We start from the raw sequence: 18,093 nt of genomic DNA on the forward strand, positions 1-18,093 counted from the left end.
AGAAATAGATCAAATTCCTACTGTGGCACTTCCATTTTTCTCCCACACAGACTCAATTCCAGTCTAAAAATATACCTTAATAAATTCCAGTTAAATGTCTCATTTTCTTTGCTATTGATCATTTACTTTCTAATGGTCATACTTGAAGCATTGTTCATCTTTTAGAAGTCACCCATTCCCATTGGTGATAGCTAGACAGAAGTTATATTAAAATAGCTAGCATTTCCCAGGCTGTGTCATTAGGAGTTTAATTGTGGTCAAGCATAATAGCTACTCTTGCTTGGGTAGCAACTTAGTATTGATTTTAAAAGCTTAGATGAGTTCAATACTTTGTTTTAATGCCCTTTGTCACCAACCTAGATAGGGATGTAACACACATCCTAGAATTCAAAATGTCTTTTTTCCGCTCATTGCAGAGATTACTTCTATAGATATCTGCAAAGTTGTGACAAATCTAGAGGAAAATATATGTGTTTTCTTTAAGGATTCTGTCACTTCTAAGCTGGGAAACTGGAACTCCAAGTTGACTCCAAGTTGACAAATAGCAATATATATTGCTATTGCTATATAATCTATATATAATATAGCTATAGGAATATTCTGTTCTGATAAGTAAACTTCATAACTGATGTGCAAAACAATTTGTGTGTGTGTGTGTCCTGCTTCACATTTATATATCTACTTTTACAGTGGTTCAGCTAATAAAGAGAACACTACATAAAACCAAAGAGGTCAAGTCTCTACCAGGCGCTCCTGTTCTTACTACTCTGTCACAAAAAGGAATGAAAGGATGTTTTTATCCTGCTTCTCTTATATTTAGCAGGTAAAACTAAACCTCACTAAATTCAATGTAATAACTTCATAGAGAAATTAATATGAGAAGTTTAGACCAATTCCAAAAATATAGAGAATAAATATGATGGCTGTGGTACTCATCAGCAAACAGACACTTTATTTAAAATAGATGCAATGGTGACATGCAATACTCAGTGCTGTGGCTACACATACATCAGGCAATACAAAAAATCAACCACTAAATTATTCATCAAGCATCCTGTTCCTCACTAATGATGATCAAAACTAGTTTTAGTTTAATCACTAAAAAAGATCTGACAATTACACACAAAAGATTAGTACTTTTATGACATGCATCTTATGAATGGTTTTCTTGTGTGTTTAATCATTTGTTGCATAGACTGAAGTATTCTGGTAAGACACAAATGCCACATTATCTCAGAATGTCTAATCAACACACTTTTAGATACTGGAAGCTGTCTGCCAACAGCCTTATTCAGCTTTGCTGCCAATTTCCACCCATAATTCAAAATATTGTATTCTGAAAGAAAAATCTAATATGTGTGTAGAACAGGGACATAAAATTAGGCTGATGGTATGATTTTTCCAGAAATTTCTAGTATTGCCCATGAATTTGGCAGAAAACATCACACACATATGAAAAATATATAGACATTATTAAGAAAAATATGTCTAAACCCATCTATTTCATTCCGATTATCAGCTTTCAAGAATATTTATTTCTTCACTGCATTTAGAATCTTTGTGATCTTTGATTATTTTTGGGCATGCTATTATATAGTAAATTAATTCTTAGCTATACACTTGAAGAAATCCAAATCATTCCTAGACAAAAATGGCTGCATTATGCCCAACTGTGCTTTAGCAATGAATGCTAAGATTCAATATTCATTGATATCCTACAAGAAATTTATTGTACAGTGGTACCTCGGGTGACAAACTTAATTCGTCCCAGAGGTCCGTTCTTAACCCAAAACCGATCTTAACCTGAGGTATGCTTTTGCTAATGGGGGCTCCCGCTGCCACCGCCGCACGATTTTCATTCTCATCCTGGGGCAAAGTTCTCAACCCAAGGTACTACTTCCGGGTTAGCATAGTTTGTAACCTGAAGAGTTTGTAACCCAAAGCGTTTGTAACCTGAGGTACCACTGTATGTCAAAAATTAAAGATAACTTGATAACTCATACCCACATTCTTTTTGTGCAACAATAAAAGTTTGCCCATAAGAAAGTGTCAAATATTGGCACCCAAAATATTCATTATTTCAGATCCATATAACTAATTCAGGGCCTCTAAGAATGACTCTCTGTGTGCAGATTCACATATAATGTTGAACCATAGTTTAAGTGGGTTTTCTTGGAACGATGGGTAGAATATAAAATGAATAAACAAACAAACAAACAAACAAACAAACAAACAAACTGGTAGATGCTCAAGCTATAAACCTGTGATCACACGCACACAGATACAATATTCTCTCTTTCTCCCTTATGGTCATGATTTTGCGAGTGTTTCGTTTCACTATGGTATATAACAGTCCCTAGTTAGCTAAACGAATCATCTTCATAACCCATTATAATAATGATAATTATTATTATTACTTATATGCCCCCATCTGACTGGGTGGCTCCTAACAAAATATTAAAAACACAGTAAAACATCAACCTTTAAAAACTTCCCTAAACAGGGCCCCCTTCGGATGTCTTCTAAAAGTCTGTTTGACATCTGATGGGGGGGTGAGACATCTACAGGACGGGTGCCACTACTGAGAAGGCCCTCTGCCTGGTTCGCTGTAGCTTCACGATTCACAGTGTTGGAACTGCCAGAAGGCCCTCAGAGCTGTATCTCATGTCTTGGCTGGACAGTGGAGGTAGAGACACTCCTTCAGGAGCGTCTCTACCTGAGGCCAGGTCTGAGGCCATTTAGGGCTTTAAAAATCAACATCAACAATTTGAATTGTGCTCAAATTTTGAATTGTGCTCAAAAACATACTGGCCCATGTATAGATCCTTTAGAATTGGTCCTGGCAGCTGCTCCCAGGCACCAGTCTAGCTGATGCATTATGTATTAGGTAGTTCCATGTAGAGAGCATTGCAAGTGGGAGATAACAAGAGCATGTACCACTCCGGCGAGACAGTGCACAGGCAGACAGTGTTTCAGCCACCATACCAAATGGAGCTAGTAGACAGCTGCCCTCGACACAAAATTAACCTGCACCTCCATGGACAGCTGTGAGTCCCAAATGATCCCTAGGCTGCACACCTGGTCCTTTGAGGGCGGCGTGTTTAAAAGCAAGGGAAAGGAGAACAGTGTCAAAATATTTTTTTAAAAAATAAAAAAACTGTCCAGTAGCTTTCATGTGCATGCACACTTCTTCAGATACCTCTAAGGTGCTACTGGACATTTTTTAATATGTATTTCAACTGTGTCAGACCAACACGGCTACCTACCTGAATCTAAAACATTTTAAGTTAATCTTTGCACGTTGCTGGTATAAAGTTTTGCCCCAATGAAGGAAATCATTAATTCTGAAATGCACTGAGTACAATGAAACATTTTTACATTAAGAACTTTAAGTACTGTTCCTCTACCCCCTGCATTCAGAACCATCCCATTTTGGTTTGTTCAGAAACTGTTAAGATTCTTTTAAAACAAGACCTCTAAATCATATGAAACAAGAAACTAAATTCTTGAAAGTTCAGCTAAATGTTAGTAAAGTCCAGCTGTTCATGGGGAGGAGGGGGAGCACTTGCAACACTAAGTCTTCAATCAAGCCCATACTAGCTTGCAAATGTACCACTAAATCAGGCTTTCCCAACATGGTGCCCATGGGTACGACAGTGTCCTCAAGGTCATACCAAAAAACTGTCACATTCTCTATTCCCCTCTGTGACAGAAATACAGTGGTACCTCAGGTTAAGTACTTAATTCGTTCCGGAGGTCCATACTTAACCTGAAACTGTTCTTAACCTGAAGCACCACTTTAGCTAATGGGGCCTCCTGCTGCTGCCACGCCACCGGAGCATGATTTCTGTTCTCATCCTGAAGCAAAGTTCTTAACCTGAAGCACTATTTCTGGGTTAGCGGAGTCTGTAACCTGAAGCGTATGTAACCTGAAGCATATGTAACCCGAGGTACCACTGTATAAAATTTGAGGAAGCAGCTGCCAGTTTCTTACAAGCTGTCCATGTTACCCTCGGAGATTCTATGATACCTGAGCAAAGACACTAGCAGTGTTTTTATTACAGGTAGGTAGCCGTGTTGGTCTGCCATAGTCGAAACAAAATTAAAAAAATCCTTCCTGCAGCACCTTAGAGACCATCCAAGTACTGAAAGTGTTTTCATTGTATGTCCTGGACACTGAGGAGGTGAGAGAGAAAGAAAAGACAAAGAGAGACATGGCCTTCCCAATCGTGAGAAGGGAAGGGAGGTAAGGAGCAATGAGAAGGGGATGGGAACACCAATGAGGTGAGAGATGAGAGGGGAGATGTGGGGAGAATAGAGAGAAGCCATGAGGAAAAGTGAGGGACAAACAATGGAGTAGCCATGTGGAGAGAAATGTAGTCGGCCAGAGCAGCCATTAAAAGTATTATGGGCAATGTTATAGTTGATGTGAATAAAAATTACACTTTAGGACTTTTTTTCAAAGTACTGTAGCTATAATAATCAGAGTGACTTCTTAGAGGTGAAGGCTGAGGAAATTGAAGAGGAAAGGAACTGGCTTAAATAGTCACAAAGTACAATAGTACAGATTGCTCTACTTGTATAATTATACAGTGGTACCTTGGGTTAAGAACTTAATTCGTTCTGGGGGTCCGTTTTTAACCTGAAACTGTTCTTAACCTGAGGTACTGCTTTAGCTAATGGGGCCTCCCACTGCCGCCGCGCCGTCACCACACAATTTCTGTTCTCATCCTGAAGCAAAGTTCTTAACTTGAGGTACAACTTCCGGGTTAGCGGAGTCTGTAACCTGAAGCGTCTGTAACCCGAGGTATCACTGTAATCGAATGTATCCCACCTCACATATCTGGTTTTAATGTTCATTAGATAAAATTACTGAAGTCTATACGAATATATTGTCTTGCTTTGACATTGCAATATGAAAGATATATGTTTTTGATTTGATTTAGGCCAGGGGTCTGCAACCCGCGGCTCCGGAGCCGCATGTGGCTCTTTTACACCTTTGCCGCAGCTCCGGGGCGGATACTAGCGAGGGGAGGAGGCGCATTGTGCGCCCCGAGACTCCCCACTGTGGCGGGCGCTGTACAGGCTGTGACGTCGCATGGGGGCGGTGCGTGCGTTAGCCACGCACCGTCCCGACGTCACCTTCCCGCCCGCTGTCAGATCGCGGCTCCGGAGATATATTTGTTTTAAATGTCGCAATGGTTTTGCGGCTCCCAGGTTTTTTTTCCTTCGGAAACGGGTCCAAGTGGCTCTTTTTGTCTTAAAGGTTGCAGACCCCTGATTTAGGCCATCACTAGCACAACTTCCCCCACAACATTTAAGTTTCCTGAAATCCAAAAGCTCAAGTACTATTTTAAAATTCTCTACCACAGACCAAGTTCTGAATTTCTCTTCATTAAACTCATGCAAAAATCATTTCCTATAATATAGGAGGCCCATAGATCAAGACTACTTATACGAATGTATTCATATTTCATGCTAATTAGTCCCTGTACACATAATCTCTTTCCCTAGTGTGTCCAGTACATGTGTCTCTGTCCTCGATTGCTCATTAAATTTGCCACAGTTCATTTGAGCACTGTATCACTGTGACTGAATTAGACATTTTAGAATCCAAAGCTTCTTGCTTCCTTCCTCCTGTGTATTTCTTACAAAACCTTTACAAGAACAGCTCTAGTTCTGCTGTAGAAATAATGCATACAGTAGTCAATATGTTCTCTAAATGTATAAACAAGGTTATCACAAAGGTAGACCAGTGTCCTTAGTGCCTCAATTGTGCATGCAAGTTGTATGCCATGGATCTGACAAGTTCTGAGAAGTAGCAATCCTTATCCTGTTTAATGGGGACCTTGGAGACCAACAACGTTGAGAAAAATATAGTGCTCACTGTTATACTGAGGCACCTCTTCAGTGATTGTAAATCCCAAACTCACTCATTCCTCCTCACCTCTGCCATTACTTAATATTAGCATGGAGAATATTAAACAGAGTGTTCCTAAGTAGCTAAGATAACATTCCCACCTGGCCTGGATCACTAGAAAATTAATTCTTCAAAAATATCAGAAGGTGGTTAGGAAGAACTAACACTGAAGCAGAGAAATCTCAAGTGTATTAACTGAATTCATTAAATATCCATATTTTTGTTTGACTCCCTTTTGCCTTCTCTCATGTATTAGACAAGACCAGTCCTAGATTGCCAGCTTTTCCTTCAAAGGCAGGTCATGGTATTCACAAGGCACGATATTCCTAATTCATCAATTCTAATGGTCGTCATGATCTATACATGCAATTTACAGTATATAAGTGTCTACAAATGAGCAAGGCCTTGTTTCTCTATTTTTTGGCTCAGCAAAATGCCCCTCCCACATCATACACCAAAGAGAAAGTCATCATTTACATGTTCTCTTACTGCTATGACTACCACTTCCTCTGCAGTTGCATATACAGTTGTACCTTGGATCCCGAACGCCTTGCGAGTCGAATGTTTTGGCTCCCGAACGCCGCAAACCCAGAAGTGAGTGCTCCAGTTTGCAAACGTTCCTTGGAATCCTAACATTCCATGTGGCTTTTGTGGCTTCCAATTGGCTACAGGAGCTTCCTGCAGCCAATCAGAAGCTGCAACTTGGTTTCCGAACGTTTTGAAAGTCAAACAGACTTCCGGAACATATTCTGTTCGACTTCCAAGGTATAACTGTACTGATCAGACTATTTGTACAGACTTTCAGTCATGTGGTTTCTTTCAGCCACATATTAACAAAACATGCAAGTGACTTATATGTTCTGTAATTGTGCTGTTAGAAGCAACCACATGAGTGAAAGCCTGTACAAATTCTCTAACAGGAGCAACTGTAAAGACAGTAGCAGTAAGGAACTACGGAATGAGTGTCATGATTTAAACTGTGTAGCCAATGGTTGTGCTGAAATAACACAAAGCTAGAGTTTAGCATTTTGTGTATGAGCCTGCTGAATGTTCCCTCCTCCTCTCATCGGCAAACACCAGGAAGAGGACATCACATGCTTCTAAAGTTTCATTAACCACAATTTGCCATTATAAGTGAAAAGGAAAATGCAGTTTGCTTATACCGAATTCTCTATAATTCTATAATTCTATCAATTAGATTATTCAACAATTCAAGATCCGACATCACAGTGTAATTGACTTGTCACAGTAACCCATATTTTAAACAACAAACGTAGCAGCAAACCAGTTTAGTTAGTCTAAACTGTTGCTTTGGATTTCCTTCTCTGGGATGCACCAGGAAGAAGAAACAGTGGAAGAACATGTAAACCTGAAGTTCAAACACACTCACAGATTGCAGCAGTAAGCTGCAGCTCAGTGTTACATTGAACCTGAGCCAAAAAATCTACCTCTTAATTCTGGAATCCAAATTCACACACTTTTCTATATGTTTAACTAAAAACGTAGGGTTTTTTGTTTGTTTTTTCAGGCTTCTCTCTATAAAAACAAGCTAACCGCTAACAGAATTCAGTAAAGGCATTAAATGCTACAGTAAGTGATGATGTCAATATTCTACAACCTAAAGTAGGTTCTGAAGACTTCCAAACAAATGCTTACAAAACATTTCACTAAAAACTTTCAGATAAGACTCCACAAATCTGCGAGTCATCTTCAACCACTGCTTTAAGTAATAAACTCAATGTAAAAACTAGCCTTGGAAAACTAACTTCATTTTGCCTATATTTATATCTATCTCTATCTGCATTTCCTTATGAAAGAGAATAAATCTACACTCCCACGGTGGCTATTTTACTTTGAAAAATAGGTTCCTGTATAACTGTCTGCTGAACAAAAGATAAACCAGAGAAAGCTCAATGTTTACAAGCTCAATGTTGCTAGAAGCATTGGTTTGGGCTGGCGTCACTGGAATCCTGCTTCTTATTGAGGTCTTTTGTATAGGGATGAATGAAGTGGACTGATGCTCTCTCAACAACAAAAAAAGACTCACACACCCTACAACAGAAGCAGGTGCTATCGAATGGCTAGTGTTTGCAGAGTGGCTTCTCAAACAAAAAGTTTATACAAAAGAGAGAACATACAAGCAATTCCTGGGAGGCCCACACAGCGAAGCTTTTAAACAATGGCCCAGCTGCAGCAAAGCTGCGTCTATCATCCTTAAGGTCAATTTGCAATCCATGTTCTTCTGCAGCGATTTTGGCTATGAAAGTTTAATGAGAATGAAGATTCAATGTCTGGGTTGAATTTTGCTATAGATAAAGTGTTTATTAAATTATTTCCTATTTGTGAAAGTTATCCTATTTGTGTTCTAGGCCACTTTGTCAAGGAACCATTCACCATTTTTTTAAAAAGATCAAATATCCAGAATTATACCCCCCCCCAAAAAAAAAATCTGAGCAAGGCAAGCCACAACTAACCTTATGAATGAATTCTTACTGATGAAACAATGACACAGTCCTAAAGTCACACACATAGGTAATATGACTATCTTGCAGCTTCTCCACTAACACTGGCAATATTGACATTGGTATAAATCATATACTGGGATACCTAACTGTTTTGCTTCAGTTCCCTATTCCCCAGTTGAAAATTAGCCTTTTAATCTTTGAACAGTTATCCGTTATCCACTGTGTGGCACTCACATACATAATGGGGTGTGAGGAGTGATTAAAAAAAAGGCTGGGCTGAAGTTATTCAGCATGAGCTATCCAGAAGATCAAGAGAGCCACCTGCAGTTTGAAGCCAAGAAGACTCCAACATAGGGTTATTTATTCCTTTATTCCCATTAATCACCTTCAGAGATTTCTGATTCCCAAGCCTATGCCTGCATCACGGCAAGCACATCACCCTTGTGACTTCACTTGCAACTGAAGAACCAGTCTTGTTCATAAATGTGCCCTCTTGTGGCTGGTTCTGAAATCAGAGAAAGCATAGTGTGCAGAAGGGAAAGGAAGGAACCCAATATTTGATTTTAAGTAAGTAAGTACGGCCCAATATACTTTTATCTCCCAAAACACTGTGGAAGTTTTATCTGTCCATGCATTCAACCCAAAACTATGCAATTTTAGATTACTAATTTTAGAAGAAATGTTTTCATATGGAGATTCCTGAATATAAGTGAAAAGAATCATGAAAGTTTCTCTCATCTGGAAGCATCTGCTTGTTGTTAAGTATCTGACAGCTTTGCTGCAATATATTCAATGCTTTAACTGTCCTCCATTTTAGGGAAAGTAATAACGTAGTTGGAAACAAACCCACTAAAATTCAGGGTTGCCGTCATAGAAATGGGTGAAGGGATAATTTTATACTGCATTCCATTTTTTCAAATAGATAAAAACACAAATTATGTGAAATGACCAAAATGCAAGAAGAAAAAGAAGAAGAAAAGAAGTAGTTTCACTCACCCTTTAGAAACTGGCAATGGAACTTTGTCATTATGCACAGCTATTAAAGGCTATTATATATCAATTACTACCTTTCCTGATCTACAGTACACAAAATTAATTTCTTCAGAGTATCACTATTCTTCACTAGCAGAATACACAACCTAAATTACAAGAGCCAAAAATTAACACAATCCTTTTTGTTCAATTGTTCAACTGGTTTAAGTGCAGACTTAAACCAACATAAGTCTTTATGTTAGGTCTCTTTCAAGTCAACCAAACTGCTAGACATTATTTTTAAGCGACACTGTCAGCTAGCATTTGGCTACATCACTAATTTCTGTCAACATATTCCTGAAAAAATGGCCTAATAGAATTATTGACCTTCAAAGATGAGTTTAAATACATCAAGAACTCTTCTGACACAACATTTCACAAGGTGTGACATTTCACAAGGTCATTAGTTAAAAGGATAAAGAATACTGTAGCCTGTAAAGTCATAATGTTGCCTTTATTAAATCATGCACAATTAAAATTAATAAGGTCAAACATTATTCAGGTCCCCATCACCTCCCCCACTAGAATTATTTAAACTGTATTAAAATATGATACTTCCCCAATAAAACAATCAATTTTAAAGTTTTCAATAAAAATAAGAGCTTGATCAACTCCATGACACAAGCTGTTGTTGGATTCGCAATACAATCCTACACATAGTATCATGTAATCATGGAAACTACCAAGGGTCATGTAGACCAAACTCCTGCAAAGCAGGAATCACAACTAGACAGTATTCTGAAGAGAAATATTTAATTGGCTTACTGGTCAGTTTCAGGCACCTGAAGGCTCACTGCTATGGACCTCCAGTTGCTACTGGACTCAAGTCTCATCAGCCTAGGCAGCATGGCTGGTAGTTAGAGATAACAGGAGCTAACATGTGAAGCAGTATTGAACAGCAGGTGCAATGAAGCTGTATCTTAGTGTACTTCTAGCAGACCCAGATAATTACTACTTTTAAGCCTCTACTCTTTTTCAGAAACCAAAAAAATACAATAGTCAGAACTATGTCTAAGAATGGAAACCTGCTTTGTGAATATGCATCAAGCTTATTCCATAAGTCTTGTGACTTAGCCAATCTCAATTATTAAGAACTATGCATCAGATAGCAATTATTGAAAGATTGATAAGTTAAACAGAAACCACTTAACAGTCAATTTTGCCTGCCCTATTGTCACCAACACATTTTGCACATTTAAATCCATTCCTGTTAATTATAAGGTTGGTTTCATTCAATTATATCATATTCTAAATCCAAAGAGAATAGCTCCAGAAGCACACACACCCTTGGTCATTTGCATTCTTCCAGAAAGGTAAACTGTTCAGTTATCTGCTGAGACAAAGCGGATCTTTCCTCCTTTCAGAGTCACTCCCACAGTGATAGGTGATTGTGTATATGATGTAATTGCCTTCCTACCAGAAAAAAATAAGTATATACCAGAAAATGAAAGATTTTTTATTAAAAATAAACTATAAACATACTAAAAAGGTTATCACCCAACATAATAAAATGACCATAGTGTATAAAAAAGATTTGTTTAAAAAGCCCTAAAATATCAACCACTAGTCACACTGGATATATGTATACCCCGTCACTGAAGCCATTGCTTTCCAGTATTACGCCTTGTCATTTGGAAGCAAGGTGTACCCATGTGGCATCATCCCAGTTGTTCCAGTTTCTTATCCAGAAGCAAGCCCATCTACAACCAGTTTTACAGGGGAAGTGCCATAAATCTTGTCATATCCTAACCTTATGGTTCTTCCAAAGGTTGCTGTTCACTAGGTGCATCATAAAAGGCTGAGGAAACTAAGTCTGATCTCCATCTGACAATCAGCAATGGCCATGCTACTGCTACCTGCCTCTTCTCCAATTTTCTCCTGTAATGCCACTCACCAAGTTCTTTAAATAGTTTGGCAGAATCAAAGGAAGTTTGTTCACACATTCAAAGAGTGTTTTATATGGAGGAGGGGTCTTAATTACCAACTACAGTGGTACCTCGGGTTACATACACTTCAGGTTACATACGATTCAGGTTACAGACTCCACTAACCCAGAAATAGTACCTCGGGTTAAGAACTTTGCTTCAGGATGAGAACAGAAATCACGTGGCAGTGATGCGGCGGCAGTGGGAGGCCCCATTAGCTAAAGTGGCGCTTCAGGTTAAGAACAGTTTCAGGTTAAGAACAGACCTCCGGAACGAATTAAGTACGTAACCAGAGGTACCACTGTACTACTCTCTTCACCAACAAAAGAAACAGCAACCCATTACAGGCAGCGATAATTTAGGCACGTCCAATTGGCACACAGTCACTGACGTGCAGGTACTTGTGGACCCAGAAGAAGGCAAAACAGAGCTAGATGGGGTGTGTTTATACACACTCTGCTGATGCACACAGGTCCAGCAACAGAACTCCCATGCAAAATGGTCTCCACCAGTGCTGAAACTAGAAGGTCTTACAGAAGCAATGCTATATGGTATGGAGACTGCTGTTCAAAACAGACAGAAAACTCCAAACTCCTTCAATGTGTCTAACACAATTCTTCAGAACTTCCCCTTTTTATTTTACTTATTTCCTGAGTAATTGGGATTCTCCCCCCCCCTTATGATTTCATACTTGAAACAAAGTTTATCAAATGAGGTAAGTCCCTCCTGCTTCTACCACTGCTCATGTCAATTGTTTCTGCTATTGTTTCTAAAAGTGTTCTGTATGTATCTGACTTAAGTGTTTCCATAATTTGCCAATCATAATATTTTACCATGAGTTCCACATCAAAATAAACAACTTCTGTGCATGCATACTAGAAAAGGCTTTTCTGGCAAAAAGAAAAAGTGAACATCAGATATCTGCAAAAGTTCAATCAGGTTGGGACAAGAGTGCAATGACGAGATGAAGGTAACCCCTGCATATTAATTTAATTTGCAATCACATTTGTAATGAGTTTATAAGTATAAAATGAAAATTTGCAAATGAACTAAAGTCCACACTGTGTTCCCACACTTGTAACTGTATTAAAAAGGTGCAAGGATTTTCCACTTTTCACTGAATGGGAAGCCTGAACAGGAAAATAAAATTCAGTTTGTTTCACACACACACAAAACCACACACCCCTAGCTGACAGTTAAGCAAGCAAAGATTAAATAAAATCAATAAAAGAATTAAAAGTGCTTAACTCTATACCTCAGGTTACATAAGCTGTATAGACAAACATATGTTCTCACACACTAGTGAGCTGCTCTCCCCTCCCCTTCACATTATTTTGTTATTATTCTTGGGTTTTTTAAAGCCCAAAAGTCATTAAAAAAATTACGATGAGGATTCAAATGCTATGATTCTAATTCCCCCATCATTTAGCTGAAAGGTGACACACAGTTAAAAATAAATTTCACATATTTGCCAGTCAAGACCTTCTTTATAATCTTGCATTCATCTATATTAGTGCAGATTCATAAAGAAAACAGCAGAAGTTTATGGTCCCCCTTGATAGTGGAAAAAACAGATATTTCCACTTCACTATACAGAACACAAGGAAAATACATCAATGTATTTGTCTGAACTGAGTTTCACACTTTTCAAGATGCAACATTACAAATAATGGTAGCTATCAATCTTGGCATCACAAAAACGTGCCTTTGGAACAACTAAACCCGTGGCAGCTATATCTAGTTTCCAAACTTGCTGACCGCCCTGAGATACAAGTTAAGGCTTCTGGCATCATTTAGTTCCGCTTCTCTATTCACCAAGCTATAAATGTACTTTCAAATAAGTCAAATAAGTCAGCTGAAGGCAATATAAAATTGTGTCTGCTGAATTTATTTAAGAGGCACATAGTTCTTGTACACATAATCACGTGAATACACAGGTTTAGGAATGATAATGAAATTTAACACTCAGGTTACCACTCCCAACATGGTATATTATAACAAAATTATTAAGTCTGTAGGTAAGCAACATTTTGTTTATAATAACTATTTAAAAATTCTTGTTTTGTGGTAGTTAATGAACAAACATTTGAAAGTCAGTGGGTAATGGTAGATTAGTAACATAGCCAAATTAAAAGTGGCTAATAAAAAGGTTATAGATGTAGTAAAGGCAGATGTGAACATTCAGGGTAATCCTTCCTGGTTTTCCAGCAATACCATATCACAGCTTGAAATCTGACAGACAACATCTGGTGCAATCAAAACTGTGGTAAAAAAAATTTTAGCAGCATTTTTACTGTTGCAGGTTGCTGTTTTTAATATTTCACTGCAATTCCACTGCTAAAACGCTTTCATCGTGGTCATCACTTTATTAGACCTGTTAGTGCTCAACTTCTTGTCACTTCCTTAACTATTACCAACCATAAATCTCACCCAGCTGAAATACTTCTTCTGGGTTAACTTTAATTTATGGTTATCATTTAATCCCTCATAATATAGCCAACAAATCAGACCTCAAGGATTTGATGATGTCTCCATTTACATTTTCAACAGGGATAAGTATAAGACGATTTGGATATAACATAGGAAAAGGGGGAGAGAAGAGAACTAGACAGGAAGAGAAAAAAAACTAAGCCTAAATTAGAGTTTGATATATTACTATTGCATTCAGTAGAGATCTCTTAACTGAATTTGACTGGAGAAGCAATGCTGCAACAAACCTGACAACACTTGACAGTTATTTGCCTTAGCCATGTAGAGGAAATTCATGTCTAGCATACCCCAGGAGCACAATTACTATGCTGTTATGCAATTTACACAAAAATATGCCTTGTGTCCAAAGGCTAGAATAAGCAAATTTGAAATCATTGTACTTCATATCTTATGATACTCACTAAAAGCTTATTAAAACCTATTTCTGGTGTCTGTTTATCACCCAGGAAACCCAATTTGGATCTACATGAGAAGAGACTGAAAGGCCTCTATCAGGAAATATGAAAATAAAGGCTTCACTCCAAGTATTTTAACCGTATTGCAACTGCAGAATTCTATAATACTCTATTTGAGAATTATACACATAAATTAATCCTCACCTTTACATTCACTCAAACCCCAACATAGCCCTTTCTCCTGCAAAAGATTCTATAAAACATTCCTGCCCCATAACCTTGGCTTTTCAAGCTCTACAACCCTTAGCAGTTGGAAAGTCTAGTTGGAATCTGTTTGTCTTGAAAGACAACCAAGTGTGCCTCCAGGAGTTAGGTCAAACTACTGGGTTAGCAGCACCAAAGCAGCTGGTTCCCCCCCCCGGGGGTACTCAAGGGTACCGGCACCTGTTTTTTGTTGTTCAAAAGTGTGGCACTTACTGTAACAACTTCATGGTGAGTACCAGCATGTATTTTTCTAGTAAAAAACACTGCATCAAAAGTGACCTCTCCAGGGCGCAAGCCTGGGAAATGTGTAAGAAGGTCCTGGGCTGCCCAGACAACAATATCCCCCTCTCAACCTTGTTGATGTGGTCCAAAGGAAAACAGAACAATACATGGAGAACTACTTAGCTAAAGGAGTTGTCCAAAGCACCATCCAGCCATCTTAGGGACGCCACTTTGGATTTCTTTAGGATTTACTCCTTAGCCTTTTCTTCTCTTGGAGATGACCCACAAGGAAGTGGAGGCTTAAGATCAGTTTTCCTTCTCCCAGGTGGGCTACCTTCTCAGGTTGAGAAGCCCCATCTGCCCCTCACTTCCCTCTAAAGCAGTGTTTCCCAAACAGGAGTCATATGGCCCCCTGGGGCCCCCCAGGATATTCCAAGGGGGGCACAGGTAAAAAATCACATAAATGGGGGGACCATACCACGAGGCTAGGGGGCCACAGGGGGAAGTGAGAAGTGAAGGAAAAAACACTTTTTTGAAATTAAAAAATCCTGATTGGAAGGCTATCCGCTTGGCCAATCACAAGCGGGTAAGGGGGCAGCCCACCAGGGCCTAGCACTCCTTTTTGCCACATGTATTTTCATGGAGCAGTCCAGGTTTGTTTCCAGCAGGAGAGGGCGATTTCTAAGGCTCACATTTAGACCAGCAGAGCCCATGATCCAGAACCCTCAGGTCAGTAAGTGTGGTAGTGAGGTGGCAATGGGTAGGGCTGAGTGAGCCAGAGGTGCTTGCTGCTGCCACCAGTGCTGGGCTGGGTGGCAGCCTGGGCCTGACTCCTCAAGGTACGGGGTACAATCCACCCCAGCGCCTAGCAGATCAGGCCTTCAGATGTTTCCCAGCCTTTTGGGAACCTTCCCAACCTTGCAAAGCAACCACCCAGCTCTACAAGGAACGGGTTAAAATCCACCCCAGCACCACTCAAGCAGGGTCATTTGGTGCTGCTGACTTGCATCTAGTAAATAACTAAGTGTCTACTCAGAAGAAAGCCACACTGAGTTCAGTGGGCCTTACTACCAGGTAAGGGCTATAAGCAGCCAGGGCTCCTCCAGATTACAAGATCGTTTTGGGTCAGGTCAGTGAGGACCACTTGCTTTTTTAAATTATTCCATATATCAGAACTTTCTGTGCGCCTTTTGGACTGAACTCCCCTTCCTTGGAGGTTTCTGGACTCTCTTTCCTTGGAGGATTCTAAGTAGAGGTTGGGTGGCCACCTGTCATGGATGCTTTACCTGAGTTTCCTATGTTGCAGGGGGCTGCACTAGAAAGATGACCCTTGGGGTCCCTTCCAAATCTCTGATTCCATGTTTACCTGCTTCAACAATATCTCATTATGTTCCTATCATTTTATGTAACTGTATTTTGTATAAATTATTAAAAATATAAATAAAACATGTTCTGTTTACAAACAAAACACTTAAATATATACCTTTCTACCATTGGGGGGGCATAAGCATAGCCAGGATTTTTGTTAGGGGGGCAGGCTTTTGTTAGGGGGGGCAGAACCTCAGGTGTGTATTGATTTGTACTTATTGGAGGGCAGCTTCCCACCCACCCACCTTTGGCTATGCCCATGGGGGGCACAGGAAGGAAATAAGGTCGGAAGGGGGCCACGGTCAGAAAAAGGTTGGGAAACTCTGCTCTAAAGCACAAGAAACCACTTTCTTGAACATTGGACCTACTATTGGTCTCAACTGCTGGAGCCTGTCCTTGCATGAAAGGGAAGTTCCTAACTCACTGAGGATTTGAGACATTAGCTACTCTCACCTGGTTTAGCAGGTTATTTAGGGTTTTAGAGGAGTGGTAGTACCTCTGGTGGAGCAACATGTTGTGTTCCTTCTGGGGTAGTTTGCATCCCTTTGGTCCCCACCCTGCACTCAGCTCTCACCTGTGGCTCCCAGAAGCTGTCAGAATGCAACAGCAGCCACAGCCTGGGAATAACTGCCTTTTCTTTCTCTTTGTCCTTTATGCTAGGACTCCCTTCCATAGCACATGTGATTCATGTTTACTTCAGAATGCTTCCTCAAAACTCTGTTTGATCTTTTGCTTAACCACTCAGTCAATTTAACCTAGATCAACTAAGCCTGACTACATTACTCTGAACTTACACATATCCTGTACCTGTTATCCTACCTGCATCTCCTTCATTCTTTCCTGTTATCTTCCCCTTTCAAATGTAGACTGTATGAGTCTTGGAATTATTGCCCAAGGGTATTTATTTATTTACTGCTTATGTTACTTTTTAAAATACCATGCACACTGGTGGTATAACAATATTAAAAGCAAAAAATTACATATCTATTATTCACAGACTATTTAGGGGAAAAGAACGAAGTACCTACCTTTCATGTGTGTAGCAAAAGTGAGAGCCAGCTTAGCAAACAGATCTGGGTTTTCAAATTTTTCTTCTTTTGCTTTTATCCAAAAACAATTCTCTGTTATTTCCTGTGGTTCAACCTGAAATAAAATTTGTTAGGTGCTTAGTGACTGTGCAATCATCAGTTAAGTACAACACATGACAATGACAAGATGTAAGCCATAAAATCAAACAGGAAATTTTTAGAAAGCAGTATTTCAACTTCGAACTTCTTCATCAAACAAAAGAGAAGTGGGAGTGCAAGCATAAAGAGATAAGTTTTCACAAAAATAGTGCTAACAGACTTGGAAAGAGTACGGAACTGGCACCTTCTGATGCTTTTTTCCTTTCACAAGTTTTCAGAATGGAGACTGAACTTTTCCTGAGTAGGAAGAGGTTAACCTGTGCCCCACTAGGTGTTGTTGGACTACAACTTCAATCACTGATCACTGGTACTGGTGGCTAAGGCAGATAGAAAATGTAGTCCAACAACATATGGAGGGCACACTGAACAGTCCCGTCCGAAAAAGCTCATTGTGTTCCTATATTGTACAATAATTTTATGTGCAGATAAAATGAAGATCTATTCAAATGCATTTCTCTGAACATATTGAGTAAGATAATAATACATGGAGTTTATACATCAGAACCCTAAGCCTGACAGAATGTTAAGAGTAATGTGTTATGCCATGCATTCCTAATGTATATAAACTTCAGAAAGGATTACCTTCAAAAGTGTCATTAGATTAAATTTCTGTCCTGAAGTTATATAAAATCATGCACATAAATATCAACATCCTCTGCCTCAGCTACTAGACTAGAATGAAAAGCAATAAACCTATTTATAAATACAACCTATATCAGTGAAGTGAACCTCACAATGGTGAACAAAGAAAGCATATAACTGTGCTTTGCAATAATCAAAGAAAATGTCCACATTTTATTTTAAAAGGGACAAAATATGTGGATA

General features: G+C 39.2%; 1 protein-coding gene across 1 annotated transcript in view; it reads right to left on the bottom strand.

Annotated features, from left to right (window-relative positions):
* DIAPH2 (diaphanous related formin 2) overlaps positions 1-18,093 on the bottom strand; it is a 357,022-nt gene that overhangs the window by 243,728 nt on the left and 95,201 nt on the right. The window contains exon 18 of the mRNA XM_081179396.1: positions 17,110-17,224. Coding sequence (XP_081035522.1) covers positions 17,110-17,224 — 115 coding nt within the window. The remainder of the gene's footprint in view (positions 1-17,109; positions 17,225-18,093) is intronic.

Source organism: Podarcis bocagei, assembly GCF_964188305.1.
Source record: "Podarcis bocagei genome assembly, chromosome: Z".
NCBI lineage: Eukaryota > Metazoa > Chordata > Lepidosauria > Squamata > Lacertidae > Podarcis > Podarcis bocagei.